The 26,109-nt window shown below is 43.7% G+C and overlaps 1 protein-coding gene across 8 annotated transcripts in view; it reads right to left on the bottom strand.

Moving 5' to 3' along the window:
- Positions 1 to 26,109, bottom strand: part of CRIM1 (cysteine rich transmembrane BMP regulator 1) — a 317,691-nt gene that overhangs the window by 170,916 nt on the left and 120,666 nt on the right. For 6 of the 8 annotated variants that reach the window (XM_005296243.4, XM_005296244.5, XM_005296246.4 and 3 more), the window contains 2 exons: positions 19,048 to 19,290; positions 1,745 to 1,865 (listed from right to left, as the gene is read on the bottom strand). The exons of 1 other annotated variant lie outside the window; for it this stretch is intronic. In XM_005296243.4, the coding sequence (XP_005296300.2) occupies positions 1,745 to 1,865; positions 19,048 to 19,290 (364 nt within the window). The remainder of the gene's footprint in view (positions 1 to 1,744; positions 1,866 to 19,047; positions 19,291 to 26,109) is intronic. One more of the 8 variants, XM_005296245.4, reaches the window with a different exon arrangement.

Raw genomic sequence — 26,109 nt, 5'->3', positions numbered from 1 at the left:
TGGATCGGTGCCGAGGTTCCAGCCCTTGCGATGGAGGGCGCATCAAGGCAGGTTTCCCCCTCGACTGGACCGGGCGAGGCAACGGTGCCGTCGGTGCCGGTGGTTGAGGCGGTGCCGGCTCCTTGAGAGCTATTAAGTCTCTCGCCGCCGCGAAGGTCTCTGGCGTCGACGGGAGGCACTGTATCACCGCCTGCCTCGGCGGAGACGCCGTCTGCACCGGACTCAACGGCCTCGGCGCCGGAGTCGACGGTGCTGGAGGCACCTGTTTCCGGTGCTCCACCGGCGTACGCGGCTCTACCCCCGGCACTGGGGGAGCCAGCGTCTTCGGCACGGAGGTCCCCGTCTTATGGGCTTTCTTATGCCCTGGGGATAATGACCGGCGCCGAGGCACTTGCTGTGCTTTCGGTGCCGACGAGGTCCGGTGCCGGGAAGGCTCATCTGACGCCACTCGCGTGGTCGTCATGGCCGGTGCCGCCGGGGCACTGCGCACCGAGGCGCTAGGTGCCGGGGCCTGACTTGTAGATGGAGCGTCCGGACTAAGTGCCGCCTCCATCAGGAGTTGCCGGAACCGAAAGTCCCGCTCCTTCTTGGTCCTTGGTCTGAAGGCCTTACAGATCTTGCACTTATCTGTTTGATGGGACTCTCCCAGGCACTTCAGACAGGAATCGTGCGGGTCGCTCGTGGGCATAGGCTTAGCGCAGGAGGCGCACAGCTTGAAGCCGGGAGCGTTGGGCATGAGCCCGGCCCCGCGGCCGGGGGAGAAAAGGGGGAGACGACCCCCTTAACAACTAGACAACTCTTAAAACTATTGAACTATTTAACTATAAACACTAGGACTATAACTATAACTATAACTGCGAACTAAGCTAGGGAGAGTGGAGAACAGCTAAGCAGCGCTCCACAGTTCCAACGACCGTCAGGGGCGGTAAGAAGGAACTGAGGGGGCGCCGGGTCGGCTGGGGTATATATTCAGCGCCATGAAGGCGCCACTCTAGGGGGCTCCACAGCCGACCCGCCGGTGTTGCTAGGGTAAAAATCTTCCGACGATCGTGCACGCGGCGCGCACACACCTAATGGAATGGATATGAGCAAGCACTCGAAGAAGAACTGTTTGTTCTGAAATACTTTAATATTCTAAAAATGTAGTAAATTGCACCTCATATTTGAACATTTCCAAAAGAGAAAAACCTCTGCTATCTCAGCTCTTGACACCCTTCCTACGGGGTGGTATAGTTAACAGTACCTGCGAAACTGAGTACACATATAATTTTCATTCATTAATAGGATTGGATTTATTCTTTCGCAGCATGTATAGGGATGTCCTAAGCACACTGCTTTCCCATCATCTGATCAGGGCATTTTCCACAGTTTCACAAAATGATTTGTCCCTTGTCAACCAAATTCTGACTAGACTGTCAATATGAAAATTCTGACAGGTATGAAAACAAATACATCTAATAACACTCCATTTTATGTATTTGTGTACATTTGAGAAGAATTTTTAGTTTCAGAAAGTTGATTAGATGTTAGCAGTTTCATAAAACTGACGATTTAACTTTTTTAATGGTTACCCTAACTGGCGCAAGATACATATGTACCGTGGCCATTGTACTAACACTCACCACCTCCGGTACCTACAGTAACTTCAGTGTCTTCCTACATTTAGGATGTTGAGAATTTCAGGCCACATACTGTATAAAGTGAGACACTGAAGAAATGTTTAACAAATCAAAACCAGACAAACCTTGTGGGAAGAGTACAGCAGCCATCAGCTGTCAGCCTGACTTGGGTTTCATAGCTATCCAGTGGACAAACAACTTGTTGAACAGGAGGGCATTCCACTGTGCTGCAATCCACACTGAAAACTGAAGAGAAAAAAAAGAAAAAAAATTAAAACTCTGTTCAACTCTTGCTACAGAAAGTCTTGTGTGAAAGACACCATGATGAAGAGCCAACTTATTAATTCTTTTTATCTAGGCCAGAAAAGTTGCTTCACTAATTAACGTTCTCCAGACAATACTAAAAAATAGTTACACTAACTCTGACTTCTGTTGCATTTGCAGGATCGAGGACTAAACAAATATTACTCCATTAAAAATTTATAAAGCCACCCAGACAACTCAAATTCAAGTTTGAAAATTCACACAAAGGGGAATAATCATGACATGAACATGGGTGGTGAGACATTGAGAACATTGAAAGCTGAAAAAAGCAAATGCCTGACATTTTTGGAGTATAAAAGTACATTTAGAAACAACAGGTTTTTTCTAATAAATAAATAAATAAAAAATAAAAAACCTATTAAAATAAGAACCTAATAAACCTACTTTATTTTATTTTTTTGGTGAAAAGTGAAGCCTATGTATTAAAAGTTAAAATGTCTGGGGTTTAACCAGTGAAAAAATATTTATGCTTGGAAGTACCTGATGTGCATCATCAGTTGTATTTTTAATGGATGTTCCATCAGGCTGTAATGTTCAGGGGTTTGAACATGACTGATAGTTCAGCTGCCTATTATTACTGCTTTTCCTCTTTAGGAGGAACAAAAATAAACAACTTGTTTTTACGGAGGGTCAAATGACTGAGGAAGCAAAATTTATGTTGAAAATGTGGTTAAGCCCTATAATTTATAGTCAAGAAGTTGAAACCTGCTTTTTCTGAATTAATCCTAAATATACGATGTCTAAGTAAATTTTATTGAAGCCTTACAAAACTGTCATGAAAGTTACCAGTCTAGACAAAAACCTATTTGCTCTTCCTTACTACTAGTATAGTAATGAAAAGCCTAATGAAATTTAGTTGCCCGTTTCTTAAAAAAAAATGCTCATATGAATGATAAGGTGAGTAGAATTTTACAGTACTGACAATTACACAAAACAACAAGCAATGCTTGATAAAACTCTGTTGGTATCACCTGAAGTGGCTGCTTATAATGGTGTGTGATAATTCATTATTCATAATGCCTTCTTCAATTATAAGAGAACAGACAGCGAGGTTAAATTCTAAATTTTTGAAGCTTTATTTTTGCATTCGCTATGGCATGATCTTTAGAAATGTTGAGCATTAATAGCTCCAATTGACTTCAAGGAGCTGTAATCTGTAAGTCTCAGAAAAAATAACACCGTGAATATTTCAAGAAGGATACCTAGAAATTGCTGTAATCAAGTTTAATAGACACTTTAAATATTTTGGGGGCAAGTCACTTGCCCCAACCCACATCTAGCATCAACAGAACTAGGTTAAGAATTCAGAAATTCTTGTCTTCTAGTCCAGTGCCTAACCCATTTAACTTGCATAATATCGACATGGCTATTCGTGGTAATGGAAATTCAGAATGTATTTCCAATTTATGTGGGGAACAAATGGAAGTGGAAGCTTTAAGCCACTATAAATAACCAGCACAGCAATCAGCCACATAAAAGCAGAATCTTATTGACAAATACACAGAATTATCTACACAGCAATCTACAGAAATTTTTAAAATATGAGCAATTCTGAATTTAAAGGAAAAAAATCCATTTACTAATCTACACTTAATTACAGAATTACAGGATGAACTTATAAAACTACAATTCACCTCAAAGTTTGCATATCATTTTATAATACAGACAGTAAGATACCAGTCAGATTTTTTTAAATACCTTTAACATTAAGAATTTTTTTTTTAAAAAGCAGAGTTATCACTCATAAGTTAAATGTTTTAAGTATTTTAATGAATCGAGTTTATTTCTTCTAATGAAGGGTTGACTTTCCAATGTATCCAATAAGAACCTAAATTTAGCCATTTTGTCCCATAAATGCTAATGTAAAATGATGATGTTTCTCTGTTTCTGTTACACTAAACAACAATCAGTGTCCAATTTCTTGGTCTTCAAGTAGCCATATTTTACTATCCTGGCTTCAGGACTTCACAAGTTGTGCAATTTCCTGACGTCCAGCAGCCACTGAGCTATTTCAAGAAGCTTTTCCACCTCAAAAATGGTCACAAAAGGCAACCTTCCCATATCCCAATCACATTCATGGAGAAGGATAACCGGGAACTCACAAAGCAATGATTTCATCCAGCTCTTCTGAGAATCCTTTCTGGCTAACTGGTTTTCACATCTTTCAATGGCTACAGCAAACTGGTGCATCTCCCATACATTCCATTAGCACAGCTAAGGTGAAGAAAAAGGTCTTTTACTCCTGGACCTCTATACAGTATTTGAAAAAAAACCATCAAAAAATGTCACAGCTGAGGGACATGGCAGATTCCAAAGGAATACACTCAAATGGTCTGAATCCTTCCTGGAGAGACTCATCCAGTGGTAATGATGGGAAACTGCACTTCCACCATCTCTGCACCTATGGAGTTTCTCAAGTACCAGCCCTCTTTGGTACTATTCAATATTCGCATGCAACAACTAGGAGGTAAGACATAATAGGCATAAGTGCCAACAATATGCAGATGACACTCAGTTCTATCTGTCCTTCAAAATATACATTACCACAACTGTCAGCCAGTAAGTTCTGCGTTCTGCCAAGATCAGCTCATGGATTGAACGACAGTCGCTTGAAGCTAAAGGTAAGTTAAATGGACGTTATGCTTGTTGATAGAAGAAAACACTAAGAAATTTGGAGATACAGTGAAGTCTCCTGTAGCTGAAGATACTCAAACACAACTGGTCAAGTCAGTCCACAGTTTAAGAGTGCTCCTGGATTCCTTGCTGACATTAAACCCTCAGACAGCAGCATCCACAGGAGTTTCTCAAGATGTTCTGTCCCTATGGGTCCTCCATGTTAGGCACATGCACACCCATGCACCTTTAACCAGACATTTTTCTTCAGTAGTGCCCGTGGACCTGTGTCTGAGCCCTACACACCCTCATGTTTTGGACTGAGGTTATACAGGGAGTGGCAGACCCACCATCATTCCAGCTCCTTCTCAACAGCGCTTCTTAATGTGCTAAAATGCATCCTGAAACTCATTTAGGTAATCTTTGTATGGAACGAGAATGTCTCCATTGCAGAGAAACTGAAAGGACTAAGAGTCTAGGAGAGGATCTGAAGGGTTTGGTCCCATCAAGATAGAAGGCAAAGGCTCTTATGACTAGAGTATTAAGACTGACCTATTCCCTTGAAGAAGTTTGAGGTTTGGGGTGAAAAAATGGAAGCTGAACGTCCTGGTTGAGATGAAAGTCTGAAGAGACTTTAGGTAGGATGGAGGATGAAGCAAGGATGAAGAGATACACTGTGTTCTACTGAGACAAAATATGATGGATCAGCTATAAGCACTCAACTCAATTATTGTTCCGTCTGAAGTCATGGCTACAAAAAACACAGTTTTGTAGGATAAGCAAAGAAGGAAATAACTCCCCAAGGGCTCAAAGGGTGGTTTTCTCAAGGCACTGAACTAAATTAAGGTGCCAAGGTATAGTGGGCTCTCTTACATGAGGGAAGAGATTGGTTACTCCCTTTAAGAATCTTTTAGTGGTAGTGTTTGTAAAAACTGATGACCCTTGGGCTGATTGGTGAAAGGCTGTAGGGCCAGCCAGGTGGACTTTAACAGAGCTGAATGATAAGTGTAGGCTTTTCAAAATTTATAACAGATAGACAATCAAGTCCAATGGAGAAGTGTGCCTCAAAAGGAGACAATGACCACTGTGTGCATCAAAGCTGGAAAGGCTTCCACTTTTGAAGGTATGTTTTCCTTGTAGTGGGCTTCCTACTGTTTAGCAGCACAGACTGCACCTTGAGAGAGCAACCTTGCTTCAAGTCCAAGAGCTATCAAGGAGCCATGCACAGAGGTGTAAGAGAGAGATTGGCTGCCTGACCCCTGCGTCATAAGGTCAGGCCCCAAAGAGAGGATAAGAAGTGGCCTCAGACATATCAGGTCTGGGAACCATACCTGTCTCAGCCACGTTGGCGCTATAAGGACAACTACTGCTTTCTCATGTTTCAGTTCGTTCAGGACTCTGAAGACCAATGGCATTGGAGAGTAGACATACAGACAAACCAAGGCCAAAGAATAAGGTGGGCATCTCCCAGGGAGTTCGGAGTCCCCTCCTTGATCAGAAGTGATGGCATTTTGTGCTTCAAGCTGTTGCAAATAGATCTATTGCTGGGGGGCTCTGCACAAGACAGATCTTGCAAAAGATAGGACTGCTCAACTTGTACTCATGATCCTGGCAAAAATACCTACTCCAAGTGTTTGCTATCTTGTACAAGCTCCGCCTGCACTCCCAGAGATGTGGCAACCCTTCTCATAAGGTCCTGAAACACTTTACACTCTTCTGGAGGCGATTTTAATTTCAGGCCTCATCAGAAGATGATGAAATATGGTTTCCCCCATTGTTGGCGCTAACAGACAAAGGGGAGACAAAGATGGTGAGGGATGGTAGAAAAGTCTTCCCTAAAGATCCCTGCTATGGATGAAGGCAACCTCCTTCTAGATTGGGACTTTAGGAGATCTTGAAAATTTCGGAGCAGTCCAAGATGACCGGTAAAGGCCATGGGGGGGGGGAGGGGAAAGAGAATATTCTACCCTTTGAACTGCTGAAAGTGGTGGGCCCCATTCTGAGGATTCCTTGTAAGAATGCCAGACATTACTTTTACATTTAGTATCCCTGGAATGAGGTCCGTGAGATGATCTAAAGACCTTGGAAGGGAAATTGGTCTCTCATGGTCTGAGTCCGAAGAGGAGATATAATTCTCCACGGTAAATGGAGGAGCAGTCCCAGTTGGTATTTAGAGTTTCAGTGTTGGAAAAAACTGGTACTGCCCTAATGTCACTGACATAAAAGAAGCATTCAAATGAGGTAGCAGCAGTGGGCAAGGCAGCTAAAATGCCAACAGATAGGTTGGTGTTGAGGGAGCCGTCAATGTCCAAAACGAAGAAGCTAGGGAGAGCCATGCTGGAATCATCAACAGTGCAGAGACTAAAACCATCAGTGCTAGCTGGTGTAACAAAGAAAAGCCTGGTATTGGCAGACACACTAGGTCTCTCACTGCACGGAAGGCCTGTGGAGTTAACGGTCCTGGAACCTACAGTGCTGGGAAGGAAGGACCCAGTAATTATGAAGACACCACTTTTGATGGTCCTGGAGGAACAGAAGTCCACAAAGCCACATCTAGTGAGGCTGGTGAGCATTGGTGCCTGTGACCAGACCTCAAATTGATATCAGAGGGCTTACTTTGTGAGGCAAAGAATGGGACTTTGACCATTTGTGAGACTTGGAGGAGGAGGATGGCTTAGAGTGCTTTGAGATGGCTGTTGGGGACAATGAGGAGGGGTGTTTCTCTCTCGAATTGGGCTTTGAAGCTGGGGCGGGTGCTCTCCATGGACAAAAAGTCTGCCTTCTCGTGGTTGGGATACAGTTCTGAAGAGGGACACACTGCCTCTTCCAAAAGGTGGACTTTGAAGCGAAAATCCCTCGTTTATTTGTGCTGATAGGAAAAGAGGTACAAATCCAACCTATCCCTCATCTAGACAATTCAAGCAGCTTTTGTGTCTATCCATGACAGTGACCATGGTCCCTGCATGTGGCACGCTGCTTAAACCCTGGGGATTTTTTCGTGTTAAATCCACCAGATTTTGAACTATACTAAAAATAAACTAGAATGAAAAACCATATACGGTAAGATGAACTCTTTGCAGACACTGGAAACCCAAAGCTAAACAGCTATTGGAAGCTCCAACTCTTGCCATGGGTGGTGAGAAGGAATGGAGAGGGAAGCCCCTTTTATGCCCTTGGGTTGACATACACGGAAAGCATGGATGTTGCCTAATGGTATTACTAAAGTCTCCGACTCAAGTGCATTGGGAGCATATGCACCTACAATGGAATGTATATGTGCACAATCACTTGAAGGAGAACTTCTGAGGTACAAATACAGGGTAGTGTACATTATAAGGAACAGGCGTTCAGAGATAAGTGATAAAAATAATTACAGGTCTGTCGCATCTTAGGCGCATTTAACATGTGTGATTTCAGCTTTACACGGTCGGCAAAAACAAAAAAAGAGAAAACTAACAATTTAAATACTATTTCTGTAGTGTGGGCGATTCCACCCGCCATTACATTCAATGTAATTTTGACTATAGGCGATTTTCGCTTTAGGGGCTGACTGCGGAACGTAACCCCAGTGTAAGAGGAGACAGACCTCTATATAAAGTAGCCTTTCTATGCCTAAAGAGATGCAGAGTACAGTGAAACTGATTAAAGAGGAGATAAATAAAAGGAGAAAGGATAGTCTCTAGGAGAACAGTCCTTGAGCTGGACTCCAAAGATATGGGTTCAATTCCCGATTCTACCACAGAGTGGAACCATGGATAAAGCACTTTTGGTCTCTCTCAGCTCCCACTCTATGAAAGAGGGTAATACTACTTCCTTTCTTTGACCCTTTTATTACCTTGTCTATTTAAAGTTTTAAGTGCTTTAGGTCAGGGACTTTCCTCTTATGATGTGCCTGTACAGTATCCAGCACAATGGGGAGCTATTCTTGCCATTCTACCCCAGTACAAACAATGACAATTCATAAATTTTAAGCTAAGAAGGGACGATTATGATTGTCTAGATTGACCTCATAATAAAGATAGAAATTCAAAATAATGAATAGTATACAGAACACAAAATCAGGCACCCCAAATTATCCTCTTCACAAGGGGACATTCAATAAAACTGAAAGGCAAAAAAATTGAAATTAATAAAAGAAAACATTTGCTTTTTTTTATTTAACATGTAATCGCCCTGTGAAACTCTTTGCCACTTGATAGTATTGAGGCCAAGACCTTAGGATTCAAGAAAGAATTAGACATTTATAGGGATAATGCAAAAAATCTATAGTATATTAAATACAATAAAAAATGAGAAGGAAAATATACTCTCATATTTAACTAACAAAAACAAACAAACAAGTCCACTGTGGGGTAGTATCTTCCACAGCTTCTGGTACTGGCCATTGTCAGCTACAGGATTACTGGTCTGATCTAGCATCGATCCTACCAATATAAGCAAGTGTGTACCAGTTATAGCACAGCAACAACAGACCTGATGCCTTTGTGACAGGGAGGTTTACTTTTACTCCCAAATCTCCTACTGTTTTTGTATAGATTGTTCGTGCACGTTGTGTTGTTTTTGTAAAATGTAACTTACAGAATCTTTGAAAATCCACAAACTACAGGTCCCCTACAATTTCCATTTGAAATACACAATCACTTATCAGCATGTGTAAGCCACGAAGAAATAAAGTATATGCCCTATACTGAATATAATAGTTTCCTCTGTGATCGCCTACCCTGTCAAATAGAGTCATAGAATTTAAAGCCAGAGGGACCACTAGATCATCTTGTCTGACCTCCTTTATAGCAGAGACCACTACCACCCAAACACTAACCCAACAACTGAAATGAGACCAAAGTATTACAACTCACAGAAGACTAGACTATTATGAGCAACAGCAGAGAATAGAAGGGCCCAAAGCACACCAATGCCCGAGGACCCTGCACTAGCAGGGAAAATGATTAAGTGAGATATACCCAGATAATCCTAGCTTTAGCCAATGATTTTAGTTTATTGTTCATTTATTGTATAATGCTATGTTGTATATAACCATTGTATGCTAAATAGAGTACAACTGTAGGATTATAGAAGTAAAAGGACTGGTTTACACTACAAAATTAGGTCAACGTAATTTAGGTCAACCTACAGCCACTGCAGTAATTCAATTGGCTGTTGGTGTCTACACTACCCTCCTTCTGCCTGTGAAACACATCCTCACCAGGAGCACTTGAACCAACTGAAGTGGGGCATTCTGAGGCCCTGACAGCCATGCGGGGCTCACAGCTGAAGCTGGGGTTACTTACATTGGCCCTACAGCCAATGTAAGTAACGCAATGTCTACATCAGTGGCTCTCAAACCTTTTTTACTGGTGACCCCTTTCACGTAGCAAGCCTCTGAGTGCAATCCCCTTTATAAAATTAAAAACACTTTTTAATATATTTAACACCATTATAAGTGCTGGAGGCAAAGCGGGGTTTGGGGTGGAGGTTGACAGCTCGCGACCCCCCCCATGTAATCACCTTGTGATCCCCTGTTGGGGTCCCGATCCCCAGTTTGAGAACCCCTGATCTACATGGACACTGTGTTGCCCTAAATACACGGAGATAACTCCATTTCCACAAGAGACGTAGGGCTTATGTCGGTGTATAGGGCACTTACATCGGCAGGAGCAAGACTGTAGTATAGACACTGACACAAGTTAGGTCGACCTAACTCTGTACTGTAGACCAAGCCTGAGATTGATCAGTAGTTAGAAGGTGTAGACGTCATTAAGCCTCACCCTAGGTAACTCGGGAGGGTGGAAGGCCACTAAGTGTCAATGAAGCCTTCCTGCACTAGGCCTAAGTGAACCAAACTCTATCCTTCCATGTTTAAACTCTAATCAACCTCAAAAGCCAGGTGCAATTGGAATATGTAAGCAACCAGTTATCTGTGTGCAACCCCCTGCTCAAGCGGTAATAAAGAGGCTGCATGTTTCTGGCTGAAGGGAAAAAGGACAAGATAACAGTTTAAAGAAGTTACTAACAAGCTAGGCTTATAGCTGCCAAGAATGACTTAACTATTACCAGGGATGGGAGGGGTAGAGGGAGGAAGGGGGGGAGAAAGGGAGGGCTAGAGGGGAAAGGGGGGAGGGTGAGGCTTAACTGCAAAATGTATAAAAGAAGAAAAACTGTTCCTGTTAATGTGCTTGATCTGAGACGTGCCTGTCTCCTAGCACCGCTTTGGGATCCCAAATAAACTTTGTTTGCTTCTCCACCTGGTGTGTTTATTGACGCGAAGCACACCGGGCAACGGACCCGCTGTTGCTTTGCCTCGGGCACTCTGTGCTGGCAACAGTTTTGGCGCCCAACGTGGGGCTCGAGGCTGAAATTTAGCCTTGCCCGGACCCCTCTCGGAGGTCGACAGATTGCGGCGATGACCGACGCCCAGCGCGCACCGGTGACTTTACCGGGGGCCTCGGCGGAGACGTGGTTTGGTTGACCCCGGAGGGCACAACGGTGCAACGCGCTCGAGTAGTGGAGAAGCAGCTGCGGGCGACGGTGGGGAACCGGTCCCATGGATAGGGCGACGGTGCAGAACCGGACCCTTGGATAAGGTAGGAACAGTCCAGTGGGGACTTTATCTGTCTTGACCTGGGGACGCCCAGTGTCTACCTGTTATGACCTGGGGACGCCCAGTGTCTCCCTATGGGGCAGGGACAGAGTATGGCAGGCAGGGTAAGGTGTACACCCTTGGAATGCATTCTGGTGAACTGGAAAGTGTTTGGATCGGATCCGTTGGTTAAAAGTAATCTGAAAAGGTTCTGTACAGTAGACTGGCCTCAATATCAGCTAGAGGACCAGGAAAGGTGGCCACCGGAAGGATCACTTAATTATAACACGATCCTTCAATTACTTCTGTTTTGTCAGCAAACGGGTAAATGGAATGAACTTATGTATGTACAGTTGTTTATGTTGCTAAGAGATAGGTTAGATATTTTGCAAAAGTGTAATTTGACTCCGACAGGTTCGGTAGTAGCTACTGTTAGTCCCCAGAACCCCCCCACAGCTGTAATGGCAGGTCCGGTGTCCCCTTCGGCTATCACACCCCCACCATATAAAGACAAGGTGTCTCAGGTCCCAGAGATTGCCCCCTCGGTGGAATTTTATCCGTTGATCACTGAGACCATAGTGTCCAGACATGGCTCAGATAGGAATCAGGCCACTACTGTGCAGGTTTACACCCATGTGCCTTTTAACCCGGTGGACCTAGCAGCCTTTAAGGCACAGGCAGGGGAATTCTCTACGAACCCAAGCAAGTCTATCTCGGTCTTTGAAGGGTGCCTGGCTAGCTGTAAGCCTGACTGGGATGATTGTAATGTCCTTATGCGGACCCTGCTGTCTGAGGCGGAGCGTAATCAGGTTGTGTCTAAAGAAAAGGAAAAGAGGCAAGCGAAAATGATGGTCGCAGCAGTACAGGCCGGTGGCAGGGGAAAATTCCAGGAAGGTGGAAGGGGCCGGGGAATGAGAGGACGTGGGCGCCCTGGCTCACAGGAAAGGCGTCTGGGTCGCAACCAGTGTGCCATATGCCGGAAGGAGGGACATTGGAAAAATGAGTGCCCCAAAAGGGAAGCTACCCCTATAATGACAGTGAAGGATCAAGAATAGGGGTGTCAGGGAAGATGGACTATCCTGCCCCTGGAACCCCAAGTAAAAATGCGGGTGGGAGATTCGGACATAGACTTTTTAATAGACTCTGGAGCTGCACAAACCGCCGTAAATCAACCCCTGCAGATGCCTGTGTCAGAGTCCCTCACTGTGGTGGGTGCCACAGGGAAAGGAACCAAGTGCCCAGTATATGCCCCAGCGGAATGTGCTTTGGGAAACAGAACTCTATCTCACAAACTGGTTTACCTCCCTGATTGTCCAACACCTCTACTGGGACGGGACCTGCTTTGTCGCTTAGGAGCCACCCTGCATTTCACCCAAGATGAAATAACCCTCACCTTACCCCCAGAGAATGCCTGGATAATGACCCTTGAAATTGAGCCCTCAGCTTTGCAAGCCCCAGAGTGGAGCCAGTGGGAAGACAAAAGGAGGGTTAAAAAGCAGCTTTGCTGGACAGTGTTGGCCCAGGGATTTAAAAATTCCCCCACCCTTTTCGGCCAGGCCCTGGCCAGAGACTTGGAGGAGTGGGACAATGAGGACAGGGTCCTCCTCCTGCAATATGTGGATGACTTGTTAATGGCTGCTGTGGGTCTCATCCCTTGCCTTAAAGCCACTGTAAGCCTCCTGAACTTTGTTGGACTCCTCAGTAGTGGGTGTGCTCGTCCTGGTTTGTTGCTCCAAAGCTCTGTATAGAAGTTATTTTACTGGAAGGGTGCATAATGACAATGTGTATGTGTTCATTGTTGGGAAAAGGTGTATGAGTGAAGAATGGAAGTTTCCTTTGTAAGTTAAAAGAAGCCAAGAAGGAGAGAAGGAAAAAGAACAGAACGAGTTAACTGAGGAAAAAAATACAGCTAGCAAGCTCAGTCCAAAGATAAGATGCTGGCACCATCCAAGGACACTGCCCAGAGCTAAGACTTGGCCGACAGCCAAGAAAAGGGGGGGCCTGAATGTGCCCAAGCACCCATGAGATCTGCAAAACATTGCCAGGCATTAATGAAATGTGTTAGGTTTCTTTTCTCACAGATAAAAGAAGTGCTACCCAAAGACCCTAGCAGCCCTGCAATTCATTGAAACAAGGAGACCGAGTCTACGTAAAGTCCATCAACGAAAAACTGCTTTGGCTCCACAGTGGAAAGGCCCTTTCCAAGTCCTGTTCACCACCAACACCGCTGTGAAGTACCAAGGACTGCCCATCTGGACCCAGGCTTCTCACTGTAAAAAGACCCCTCCACCTCGGGAGGACTCTCCGACTGATGATAAGCCTATTTAAAGACAGGGTGATGTGCTAGTAACCTCTCCCCTGTATGATGCTGAACCACACTGTTTCAGGAAAAGAGAAGAAGGAACACTTGCTTCATTGAAACCACAAAGTCCAGGAATTCCTGACTACAAAAGACATTAAGAACTGACCCTGGTGAAGAAACAAAGAATTATACGCTGGCAGGGAGGCTCTTAGACCCCTGGCCTCCCAGGTACAGGCTAAATGTCTAGTCTGCCAAAAGAACAACCCTCGACCAGGAGTGTCAGTGCCACCAGCCACTCTGGAACCTACCCCAGGCCCAGGGCTGGTTTGGCAAATAGACTTTACTGAGTTCCCCCTGACCCAAGGATTCAAATACCTTTTCGTTTTGGTGGCTCGATTCAGCGGATGGCCTGATGCCTTACCCCTTGTTTTGCTCCGCATTCGCGCTCTCCCAAAGGGCAGGTTAGGGCTCAGTCCCTTCGAGATTATGTTTGGAAGGGCATGGCCTATGAACGGTACACCGGTTCTGGCAGGGAAGTGGGAAATGGGGTGTGGCGTTTTATCTCAGTACATGTGCTCTCTGTCTGCTGTTCTCTGTTCTCTCCACAGGTATACCAGAGATTTGCAGCCTCTCCCGCTGGACGCCCCTGTCCACTCCTTGCAGCCAGGCGATTCCGTTCTCCTTCGGACCTGGAAGGATGAGCCTCTCCAAGAGAAGTGGAAGGGACCCCACACCGTCCTGCTGGTCTCCCACACAGCAGCAAAGGTCAAGGGACACAAGAACTGGATTCAATCACTCCCGTCTGAAGGCAGTGCCCGCTCCTGAACGGTGGACCGTCCAGCCTACGGAAAAGGACTACCAGCGACGACCTGAGACTTAAACTGTTATTCAAAAGACAATAAGGCCTGCTGGGAATGCCCTGTGGTCTCTTTGGACAGTCGCAGCGCACTCCCCGTGAAAACTCTAAGCGTTGGTTGTGTTTACTCTCACAGGGCCGGCCTAACCTGGTGGCCTGGCCCTTTTGTTTTTAATCTGCCTACTATTGGTAATTGATATTTTGTGGGTATTTGGGGAATTGTAATTGTTAGGCCCTAGGGTCACCTGCCCAGCATGAGTTCAGGTCCAGGGTCTGCCACAGTGGTACTCTTTGCCATAGGGACACTCCTTTCGTTACCTCCTGTTTCCCCCAGGCACATGTGGGATGGAAAGGGATCCCTACTAACTTGGAAACAAACACATATGAGTCCTTGAAGGTTTGCTTTGCCCAAAAGTTTAACCTCTCTAACTGCTGAGTATGCTCCCAAATCCCGCACCACGCAGCAGGGTTACCCTGGAGGGTGGTCCCCCAAAATTGGTCAGATATCTGTTGGGGATGGTTCAGTAGGGGAAGAAATACCTCGGGTACCCCCTTGTCACAAAACTGTACCATTGAATCCCAGTATGCATTAAGGGACAACCCCTGGCTGCCCCAGGCAGCGTAAATCTTTGTATGCCACCTCAGAGCCCATTAAGGAAGAAGCTTATGTCCCAGAAAACTCACAGGACATTAACAAGCACATCCTGTCGGCCGAACAGGCTTTCAAGCAGTGGAAGGCCCAGGAAAGGAAACCCACAGTTTTCAATTCCCTTTGAAGTTGTTTGCCCAACCTAGGAGGACTGGGGGGTGGCCTTGTGCGTCTCCTCCTCACTGGTGTGGTATTGTGCCTGGTCACCCTCCTCCTAATTGCTTGTTTTAAAATGCTCCTCCGTAAGCTTTGTGCCCCCCGTTCCTCAAAAATCCCGGCATACCCTCTCATTAAAAACCCCAGCTTCATAGCACTTAATCATATCTTGTCCACAGAATATGAGAAAACTCAGCCAAAAGCTTGTTGAGTATTCTCAAAGGAGGGAGTTGTAGACGTCATTAAGCCTCACCCTAGGTAACTCGGGAGGGTGGAAGGCCACTAAGTGTCAATGAAGCCTTCCTGCACTAGGCCTAAGTGAACCAAACTCTATCCTTCCATGTTTAAACTCTAATCAACCTCAAAAGCCAGGTGCAATTGGAATATGTAAGCAACCAGTTATCTGTGTGCAACCCCCTGCTCAAGCGGTAATAAAGAGGCTGCATGTTTCTGGCTGAAGGGAAAAAGGACAAGATAACAGTTTAAAGAAGTTACTAACAAGCTAGGCTTATAGCTGCCAAGAATGACTTAACTATTACCAGGGATGGGAGGGGTAGAGGGAGGAAGGGGGGGAGAAAGGGAGGGCTAGAGGGGAAAGGGGGGAGGGTGAGGCTTAACTGCAAAATGTATAAAAGAAGAAAAACTGTTCCTGTTAATGTGCTTGATCTGAGACGTGCCTGTCTCCTAGCACCGCTTTGGGATCCCAAATAAACTTTGTTTGCTTCTCCACCTGGTGTGTTTATTGACGCGAAGCACACCGGGCAACGGACCCGCTGTTGCTTTGCCTCGGGCACTCTGTGCTGGCAACAAAGGGATGATTATGTATTAGGCATTTCAGCCCTCCTTACTTGGATACAAGACCTATAGGCTAAGGCCTGTAAGATTCTAGCTTAGCTATTTTAGGCCGTAGAGATAAGAAATATTGACATAAGTAAGTGACCGAAGAATAACCCGATGCCATAAGATGATGGGAAAAGATGTACCAAGGGGTGAAATCGTGAAAAATTAGAAAGATTAATTTTAGATGACAAAAATGCTCTAGAGGCACATTTTTCTCTAATACCTGCCTTAACCACAGGCTACAGGTTTTGTGTCAATGATAAAAGGAACTATACACAACTTATAGAAAACCTCATGTTTTGGGGACACCAGGCCAATAAGGAAAAAGAGGGCTGACACTTTTGTATACATCTGCAGAGCATAGGCATAGTCAAAAAAAATCAAATTATTAAAAGGGGGTGCCCAGATTGGGAAAATTCAGCTCCCTATGGGAAACTCCATCAGGAACTATCCCTCTACTGATGACCAATCCATGAGACACCCCATCAGACCCTAACAGTATCTAGGAAGATGTGAGTACAACTGTAGCTAGAATGTGTGTGGACATATATCTAGGATTTATATATGCGGTGATATTCATAATTGTGCTGGTAACTTTAATAAAATTGATAAAAGATAGTAGCACTTGTTCTTGTGATTGTATATGCTACTTTCCTTGGCCTTCATGTGTTCCTATGTGCTCTAGATTTGAAACAACAGGCAGAGGTAACTGTTGAATTTGATACTGTAGCCGCCAAAGCTGAACCCACAGATATTGTAATACAAGATCACTAAATTTACTTTAAATAAAAATAAAAGGCTACATGGCAAATGAGACACACACACGCTGCACAGGAAGGCAAAAACCCACAGAGCTCACTGCAAATCTGATCTGGGGGAAAATTTCTTCCCGACCACTCATAAGACAATCAATTAGATCCTGAGCATGCGAGCAAGAATTAGCCACCCTCTCCCCCGAGAGAGAGAATGCACGGTGCCACCTCAGAACCCTCCAATGTCCCATCTGCAGCTATGGCCATCTCCTGATGATTCAAAGGAAAGACATTAAAAAAAAACCCTCTCAGAATACGGGGGGGGGGGGGGGGGGGGGAAGGCTGAAACCGTAAAGTACAAGCTTTAGGAACCTAGGACATAAACCAAAAGTGAGCCCCAGGGCTGTTGAGCCTACTCCAAGTACTGATGATGCAGGGTGCTGAGTTTCACCTTTGATTTCAATGGGGGTAGCATCTCACAATTGAAAGTTATTTGTGTGTTCACACGAAGTGGAAAATGGACAAGTGTTGAACACGTTGCCCAGCTCTGAGTGTTCCTTTGACTCATATGTAATGACTGCTTACTTTTTTTTGGCAGATCCTCATTTTATGGCCTATGAAAATCTTCAGACTTAGGAAGTATCTTTCTTACCCTTCCTATATACAGAATCATAGACTTGTAGAACTGGAAGGAACCTCGAGAGGGTACCTAGTCCAGACCCCTGCACTCAAGGCAGGACTAAGTATAAGAACATCCCTGACACGTGTTTGTCTAAACTCTCTTAAAAAATAAAAAATCTCCAATGATGGAGATTCCGCAACCTCCCTAGGAAATTTATTCCAGTGCTTAACCACCCTGACAGTTAGGAAGCTTTTCCTAATGTCCAACCTAAATCACCCTTCTTGCAATTTAAGTCCATTGCTTTTTGTCCTATCCTCAGAGGTTAAAGAGAACAATCCTCCTCGTAACAACCTTTTATGTATTTGAAAAAACTTATATTCCACCTCAGTCTTCTCTTCTCCAGACTAAACAACCCAATTTTTTCCCATCTTCCCTTCTAGGTCATGTTTTAAATCTTTTTTGTTGCTTTTCCCTGGATTTTCTCCAATTTGTCCACATCTTTCTTGAAATGTGGCACCCAGAACGGGACACAATACTCCAGCTGAGGCTTAATCAACGTGGAGTAGAGCAAAATAATTATTTCTTGTGTCTCACTTACAACACTGCTGCTAATACATCCCAGTTTGATGTTTGCTTTTTTTGCAAGTGTTACACTGTTGACTCATATTTGTGATCCACTATGACCCCCAGATCCCTTTCCACAGTACTCCTTCCTACGCAGTCATTTCCCATTTTGTGTGTGCAATTGATTGTTCCTTTTTTCCTTCCTAAGTGGAGTACTTTGCATTTGTCCTTATTGAAGTTCATCTTATTTACTTCAGACCATTTCTCCAGTTTGTCCAGATCATTTTGAATTTTAATCCTATGCTCCAAAACTCTCGCAACCCCTCCCAGCTTGGTATTGTCTGCAAACTTTGTAAGTTTACTGTCTGTACCATCATATCAATCATTGTTGAAGATATTTAAACAGAACTGGACTCAGAACTGATTCCTGTCAAACCTCTCTCAATATGTCCCTCCAGCAGGACTGTGAACCACTGATGACTACTCTGTTGGAATGGTTTTCCAAGTTATGCACCCACCTTATAGTTGCTCCATCCAGGTTGTATTTCCCTAGTTTGTTTATGAGAAGGTCATGCGAGACAGTATCAAAAGCCTTACTAAAGTCAAGATTCTCACATCTGCCGCTTCCCCCCCCATCCACAAGGCTTGTTACCCTGTCAAAGAAAGCTATTAGGTTGGTTTGACATGATTTGTTCTTGACAAATCCATGCTGACTGTTACTTATCACCTTATTCTCTTCTAGCTGTCTGCAAATTGATTGCTTCATTAAGTAGTAAATGCAGTCCTCTCAGTAAGAAAGGAACTTCTTGAAGTTGCATATGTTCTGCTTAACCTGCATATCAGATATGTTGTTTTTGCAAAAATATCTATGGTAGTATACACCACCCTCTCTTATAGGTCCTCCCCCCCCCACCCGCCGCCCTTTATTTAAGTTTATCTCAGCAGAGAAAGAAATATTTGTTTAAACAAGTTTTGGGGGTTTTTAAATGGATGTTGTTCCAGTGATGTGCAGTAGACAGTTATTGATGATATAATGCTTGTAATAGGATATTCAGAATATTTTACATTGTTTACAGTGTAGTCTGTACGGGAAATCATTTATATTATACATTATGTTTCTTAGATATAGGTGACGGGAAAAATTTCAACATAAAAAATGGCACCCATTTTTACCTGGTTTACATTCGTAGAGATCACAGCACTCCCCTGGCTTCCCTGATGCTTTAGAAACCAATATATTCAAGTAGCCTGGTTGGCAAACTTTCCTCAAGCAACCTGCAGGGTTGCACACACAGCGGCTTGGAAGTGGACAGCATTCCCCTGGAGGAGCATAACCTTCAATCAAAATGGAATCTTCTGGACAGCGAGGAGAAAACTGGACCTCACAGCGGGCCTTGGAACAGTCAGGTTTCTCTTCTGAAAAGGAGAGAGAAATCAGCATACTGCGTATGTCAGTAAAAAAACTGTCCGGATGTTTAAGCTCCACAGCTCTGCTTTGACAAGCCTGAAGGCTATTATCCTTGCAGGTGATGTGCCACAAGAAAAATAAGGATTGGCTAACATCAACCAAGCTTAACAGCAGCACTGGGATCTACTAAGGTAGTAATATAATTAGAGAGATGATGATAAATATATGTTCAATATATTTTACTAACTCTTTATTTGCCTTTTTTATTCTTTAGTACTGCAGAATGTAGTGAAACTAAATGTTGATTTGGCTCTGATAATAAAAAAAAATACAACCCCTCTCTCTCTCACTGTAGATAAGCCTGGTAACAATGCCTATAGTTAATGTTGTCTAAGTCTTTCCATACTTAAAACTGGTTTTCAGTAGCTGATAACTTTGTGAACTTCAGCTGTTTGAACTGAAATTTCGCATGCTGGTGTCTGTCTCAGGTTAATTTTTAAGTTTCAGCAAAAACAGTTCAGCCATTTCCAAGATAGGAAAAAATAAGCTATTTTGCCCATGTTAAAAAAATCATACAAACTGTTTCATTAAGAAGCTCTGAAGCCTCCATGCTTTGGAGCAGAGATCTGAAATTTGGCTGGGGGAAGAGGGGTCATTCTGGTATCAGGAATGTGCCTTTTGCTGTCCCCATGAAAATCCACCCACATTTAGCCAAGTTTTAAGCCTCCAAAAAACAGCAATTCATACATGTTCAGAAGAGACTTGTAGAGTTTGGCAGCTATGGACTCTGAAGATTCTTTCTGCATTAGACCTGCTTCCACCGAGGGCTGCAGTATACGAGAAGGATTCTTCCTGCATCCACTCTTCCTAACACAGCTAGGGCCATGGAGACCCGCCTGCACCCTCAATAGTGCCCCTGCTAGTGCCCAGGAAGAGGACGCGGCCCCACTGGAATGCAGAGGGGTGAGGGGCAGAAGGCACAAACAAGCTGGGAAGGTGAGATAGGGAAATATGTGGGGTTGGATGGGGTAACAAAGCAAGTGAGGCAGATACAAGCTGGGGGAAATGGGCTAGAAAGAAGGCAAAGACAAGCTTGGATGGGGAAGGTGCATGGCTGAAAAAGGAATAAGACAGATAGGCTGTGAGGGTTCATAGGGGCAAGCTGGGTGGATAAAGACGGGTCTTTAACCAGTAGTGCACACTCCTTTCCCAAAACCTGGGAAGCAAAGATTTCAGAGTCTCAACATATCTCTGCTGTCTAGAAAATAACAAAACCCACTGACAAAGCCTGCATCTCACCCGCCTCTAATGGCTGGTCTACAAAGAGACTAACAGCCTGCTACTTAGATCAGTTACTCCATTAACTCAGGCGGTAGAAGTCTGTACTGTGGATCCAACTTTGCTGATGACTCAGTATCATTCCAGATACTGGTATTTTAGTGGGGGGGTTTTAATTGAAACTGGGCAATTATATATTTAACAGTACATTGAAGGAAAGTTATGGTTACATGAGATAGTATTTCCTGACTTTTGAGATTTCAGCCTCTCTTCCTGCTCCCCCATATGGTATCTGGGAGGCCCTGTCCTTGGGGAATGTCTGAACCCCCTTTCCCTGCCCCCACATTGGATCCAGAGGGATCCTTGCCCTACTAAAGGGTGTGGGCCATTCTCTCAGTCACCCTCACATGAGCTGGATTCTGTGGGACCCTGCCCCTCAGAATGTCTGAGCCCTTCTCCCTCCCCCCACCATCTAGAATCTGGGGGGGGTCCTTGCCTTATGGGAGGGATCTGAACCCCTCTCCCTGCATTCTGTGCATGTGACAGGATCCAGGGAGAGGCTGTCACTGTGGGGTATCTGAGCCTCTCTCCCTACACCCCACATAAGCCAGGATATGGCCCTGTAACTCTGAGGGGGACTGACCAGGTGGGTTCCCAAGATACAACCTCCTGGGGAAAAATAGGTTTTCTTAAAGTTTACAGATTCAACTGTTTTTGTTGAAATCTGACCCCTAACGTGCTAAATGGTTAATGGGACTGGTCGCTGAGGAGGAGGGCACATGTTGGAGGAGTTGGGTGATTTGCAGGCTGGGTCTTCTTTCAGATGCTTAAAGTTACTATAACCACCATTAAATAAAATGGTCAAGATTTGGCGGCCTAGATTATGCTGAGATTTCCCTTAGCAGCCCTGTGAGCATCTTCAAATATTTCAAAGCATGACCATTATCCCCATTCTACGGTAACAAAGTATATCAGGTGGGAGGGAGCACTTGGAAATCTCAGAACAACCCAATGGCCTAAGCGGAAACAGCAGCAGACTAGGACTCAGAAAACCTGGGCTCTATTCCCAGCTCTGCTACTGATCTTCTAGATGACACTAGCCAAGTCACTTCACCTCTCTGCCCCTCATTTTCCCTATCAGTATACTGGGGATGAGGTTTTCCTCCTTAGTAAAATGCTTTGAGATCTACTGTTGAAAAGTGCTATGTAAGAACTCAATATTATTATAATTGTCTGGCCACAGTAGCATCTCAACTGCAAGCCTTCATTATAAATACAACTACCTAAATAAGCACTTACTTCTACCAACACAATTTCTCTTTGCAATTAAAAAAAATTAATTCATGCAGAGTTAATGTTGCCCATTGATATCTCATGCCCTTTCAGAATGTTAAATTCTGCAAAACTCAAACTTCTGAAAACAAGGAAATACAGAGTTAAGGTATACAGCCACTCAATCGTTATCTTTGAATGATGCCTCAATATGCTCATAATGAACTTCCTCACACACTGCCTGTGCACTGTACCCTACAGGAGCTACCTATATCTACCTTAAACTCAAACATTTAACCTAATCCACAGAAAGAAAACCACATCTGCAACCTTTCCATCTTTATGCACCTGATGCCATCTATACTTTCACTTTCCCTTCATTACACTCACAGACCATACTCAGCTCCCATTTTACTGCTGATAATCCCCAGGGCAAGATGTCTTCTGTGCCCTGCTACTGATGCAACTCCCACAAACCAGCACAGAAATGAATCATACTGGAACTCTCAAGATACACATACACCTCTCTCTCTCACCTCTCTCAGATTACCTCATATCACAACTCTGCCAAATTGCTCCAACTAATCCCTCCATCATTCAATACAGCTACATACAATACAGTGAATGCAGCTGGTATGCATGCAGATAATCCCCAGAGGTTATTACCAGCTTCAGGGGGTAAGACTGGATAGGCATGTACCTTAACTCTTCATTTCCTGGTTTTCAGAAGTTTGAGATACCATCAGGTAAGTTAGTGTTTTGTCAGTGAATAGTGAAAGAAACAAGTTTGTAATACAGCCTAAAACATGTAAATAAATAGTTTGACATAGGTGCTGGAACTAGGGATGTTAGGGGGACAGCTGAACCCTCTGGCTTGAAATGGTTTCCATCATATACAGCATTTACAGTTTGGTTCAAGGCTCTCGGCACCTCCACTATCCAAACTGTCTCAGCACCCCGTAGTTCAATGTATATATTCTTTCCCAAGTCTCCACAAAAGTCATTACCATTCTGCTCTGTCATGTTTTTATCTTTTCCTTTTAACAAAAAAAACAGGGCTACAGGCTGCCCTTCAAGCTTTAGAAAATTCTCTTCCATTTGTGGATTCAGAGAACACTAGTAGTGTAGTTCCCTGAAAAAACTAGAGTTAATTCAATAGGCTTAGAACATTTTATAAACTAAACAACTTTACAATTATTTCTACTTGCATGGCATCGTTGCTGATCCAAGAACTTTGCATTTATTGTATGTATTTGATTCCTTAAACCAATTTTAAGTCTCACCTTTTTTTTTTTTTAAATAAATAAACCTTTAGATTTTAGATACTAAATGATTGGCAACAGCGTGATTAATGGGTAAGATCTGAGTTATATATTGGCCTGGGTGGGTGATCATTTGGGATCAGAAGAACATTTTATTTGATTAAATTGGTCTTAAAGAACTACTCATCTTTAAGTGTAGTGTTTTTGGTGGTGATAAAAGGACTGGAATGCCCATGGCACCTGCTTTTCTGACTTCTTGTTAGCCAGTGTGGTGAAACAGAAGTTTACTTTTGTTGCTGGTTTGGTATATCTTATATGAGAATAACTACCAGTTTTGAGGTGTGTCTGCCCTATTTCTCAACAATTTGTCCTGAATTTGGTATTCTCAGCTGTGATCCACCGAGTCATGCTGATAGTGTACAAGGATTCAATTTTCAAAATTGTCTACATGACTTAGGATTCTAAGTCTCACCGAAAGGCAACATGACTTAGGTTCCAAAGTCATTTAGTTATCTTGAAAAATTTTATTCAGGTCTAGTATCAGTACCTGCAAAATAGATAAACACAAAGCTTTGGTTTACTTTTAAATTGTCAAAATGAAGCAAAGCAGAGGCAATAATGCACTTTGCCAGAAGAGAACTACATTAAATTATTTTTTCTTGCTTACAGAAACAAAACATATTCATAAAATAATTTTAACTGACCATTTTAAATGTAATAGTGTCATTTTATAGTCTTTTGCTCCCCCCAAAATAAAATGCATACATAATGTCTGCTGACAAAACTGCTGTTGCTGCACATTCAAATATGTTACCTCCAACTATTATTTAGTAATGATAAATTCCTTCAAACTGAACCTGCATGTCTAATCTTACATAACTCATTATACTAAATACATGGTCATATTGAACATTAGTGAGTGACCAGGACAAACTACAAAAAGGCATATTTTGTGAACAATAGCCTTATTTGCAAGTCAATATGCTAGTTTTGGTATTTGATGGAGATCCTTTGTCTTGTGGAAATACTGTCCAACTGTAATCTAAACACTAGTTGTAGATTAACTCAAGCATATACTTTCATTTTGCCAATAAGTGGTTCAGTTCAGTCATCCACTAACAACCACATAAGAATGGCTGCTTCTGTCACCCGCCCCCCTCACCATTCTTCAGTCACACTTACCCTAGTTCCTTTCATCATGCTGACTGCAACTTGTATCACATTACTGATTTAAATATGACATTGAACATAACAGTTTTTATCTTATAGAATGTCAGTGATTGAAGATGCCATGCACAGGTGTTAGCAAGAGCCTCAAATATAACTGAAATTTTCATTTTTTTCCCCTCAGCAAAATGAAAAAAATCAAAGAAATTTTTTTTCTAATGAATAAGACTTTTTTTGACTCCAAACCATTTTTTTGGCATTTCATTTTGTTTTCAGGTATTTACCTTTTTAAAAACAAACCTAGCTAAACTTCTAAACCAGTGGTGGGTAACCTGTAGCCGGCCGGCTGCATGCGGTCCAGGAGCTAATCTGATTGTGGGCTGCGAGACATTTGGCTGATGTTGACCATCTACAGGCACAGCCCCCCGCAACTCCCAGTGTCCGCTGTTTGCTGTTCCTGGCCAATGGAAGCAGAGGGAAGCGGCGGGCTGCAGGGATGTGCTGCCTTCCCTCCAGTTCCTTCTCTACCACAGAGGTCTTATGGAGAACTCTCAAGTAGAGGGGAGGAATGGCGAACCGCGGCCCCGGGGAGCTGTGGGGGGCCATCGGCAAATGTCTTGCGGCCCGTCATATTACCCGCAGGTTGCCCACTATTGCTATAGAAGGAGCAGGAGACCATCAATAGCAGAAAACAAACATTTTAAGAGATAGAGTGGGCATTCCTGAGGAAGCATGAGAAGGGAAGTATACAGAGGCCCATGAGATTTGTGAGCAAGTGTACAACAGGGTAGAAGAAGGGCTAGGGCAGATGTCACCAAAAGCAAGGTAGAGGAAACAGAGGAAGTTGTGAATGAGAGATGCAAAGGTTGGAGAAAAGGGAGTAAGTGATCATAAAATACAATTAGAAGTGGTGGAGAGGAAGACTTAGGGGAATGTATATAGTGAGAAGCACAGGTAAGTAGTTCCTGGTCATGGTTAATAATCTTCTATTGCATGAAATTATTCAAAGAGTTAATTATGCTATGGATCAACTGTGCAGAGAATTAGTTGAGATGAATCACTTCTGAAATGAGTCAAATTCGCAGAAAAGTAATTATGATGAAATGCTTGTACCACTAGAATCATGGGGTGTTTATATTCTGATTTTTTTTTAAGTATGGCCTTTATATAACACACACACACACACACACACACACACACACACACACACACACACACACACACAATAAAGCCTAAATGCATTATCACTCACCACTGCCAGCATCTACTTCCTGTGCACTAAGAGACATTAATCCATGTTTTATACTGATGCTGGTCCATCTATTTTGCAAAATGTATTACACTATGCTTTATCATTAACCTTTGTTTGTTCTTTTCCTCTACCACAGCCTTATAAGTGGAAGGAATAGCGTATGGTTAAAAATTATTGCATATACATGTGCTCCAAGCACTGGAGCCTGTTGAAAGTCTGTGTCTGACACAAGATGAAAATGGTTTATCATAAACAACCATCATCGCACCAATTTTTAGAGTTATGTCTTGAACTAGGGATGTAAATATTTTTAAAAGTATGCATTTAAACTATTAAAATTATACTGGTTAACCATTTAATATTTTATATCCCTAGTTGGTACCCCATCACCACCCCCTCCTGTGCACTACCATGGCGACGGGGGGGGCTAGTTCCAGTCACGTGCCCCTTGCTGCCCAGCTCCCCGGTTGCCCCATGAGCCAGGAGGCAGCGAGACCACCCTAATAGAAGCACCCGCAGTGGCTGGACTTAGTGACCAATGCCAGCTGCCCCCTCAGTCCGCCGCGCCCATGAGCCAGCAGCAGTCTGGGCCCTGA

This window comes from Chrysemys picta, chromosome 3, assembly GCF_011386835.1.
Source record: "Chrysemys picta bellii isolate R12L10 chromosome 3, ASM1138683v2, whole genome shotgun sequence".
Classification (NCBI taxonomy): Eukaryota; Metazoa; Chordata; order Testudines; family Emydidae; genus Chrysemys; species Chrysemys picta.
This window is presented reverse-complemented; position numbering and strand designations above follow the sequence as displayed.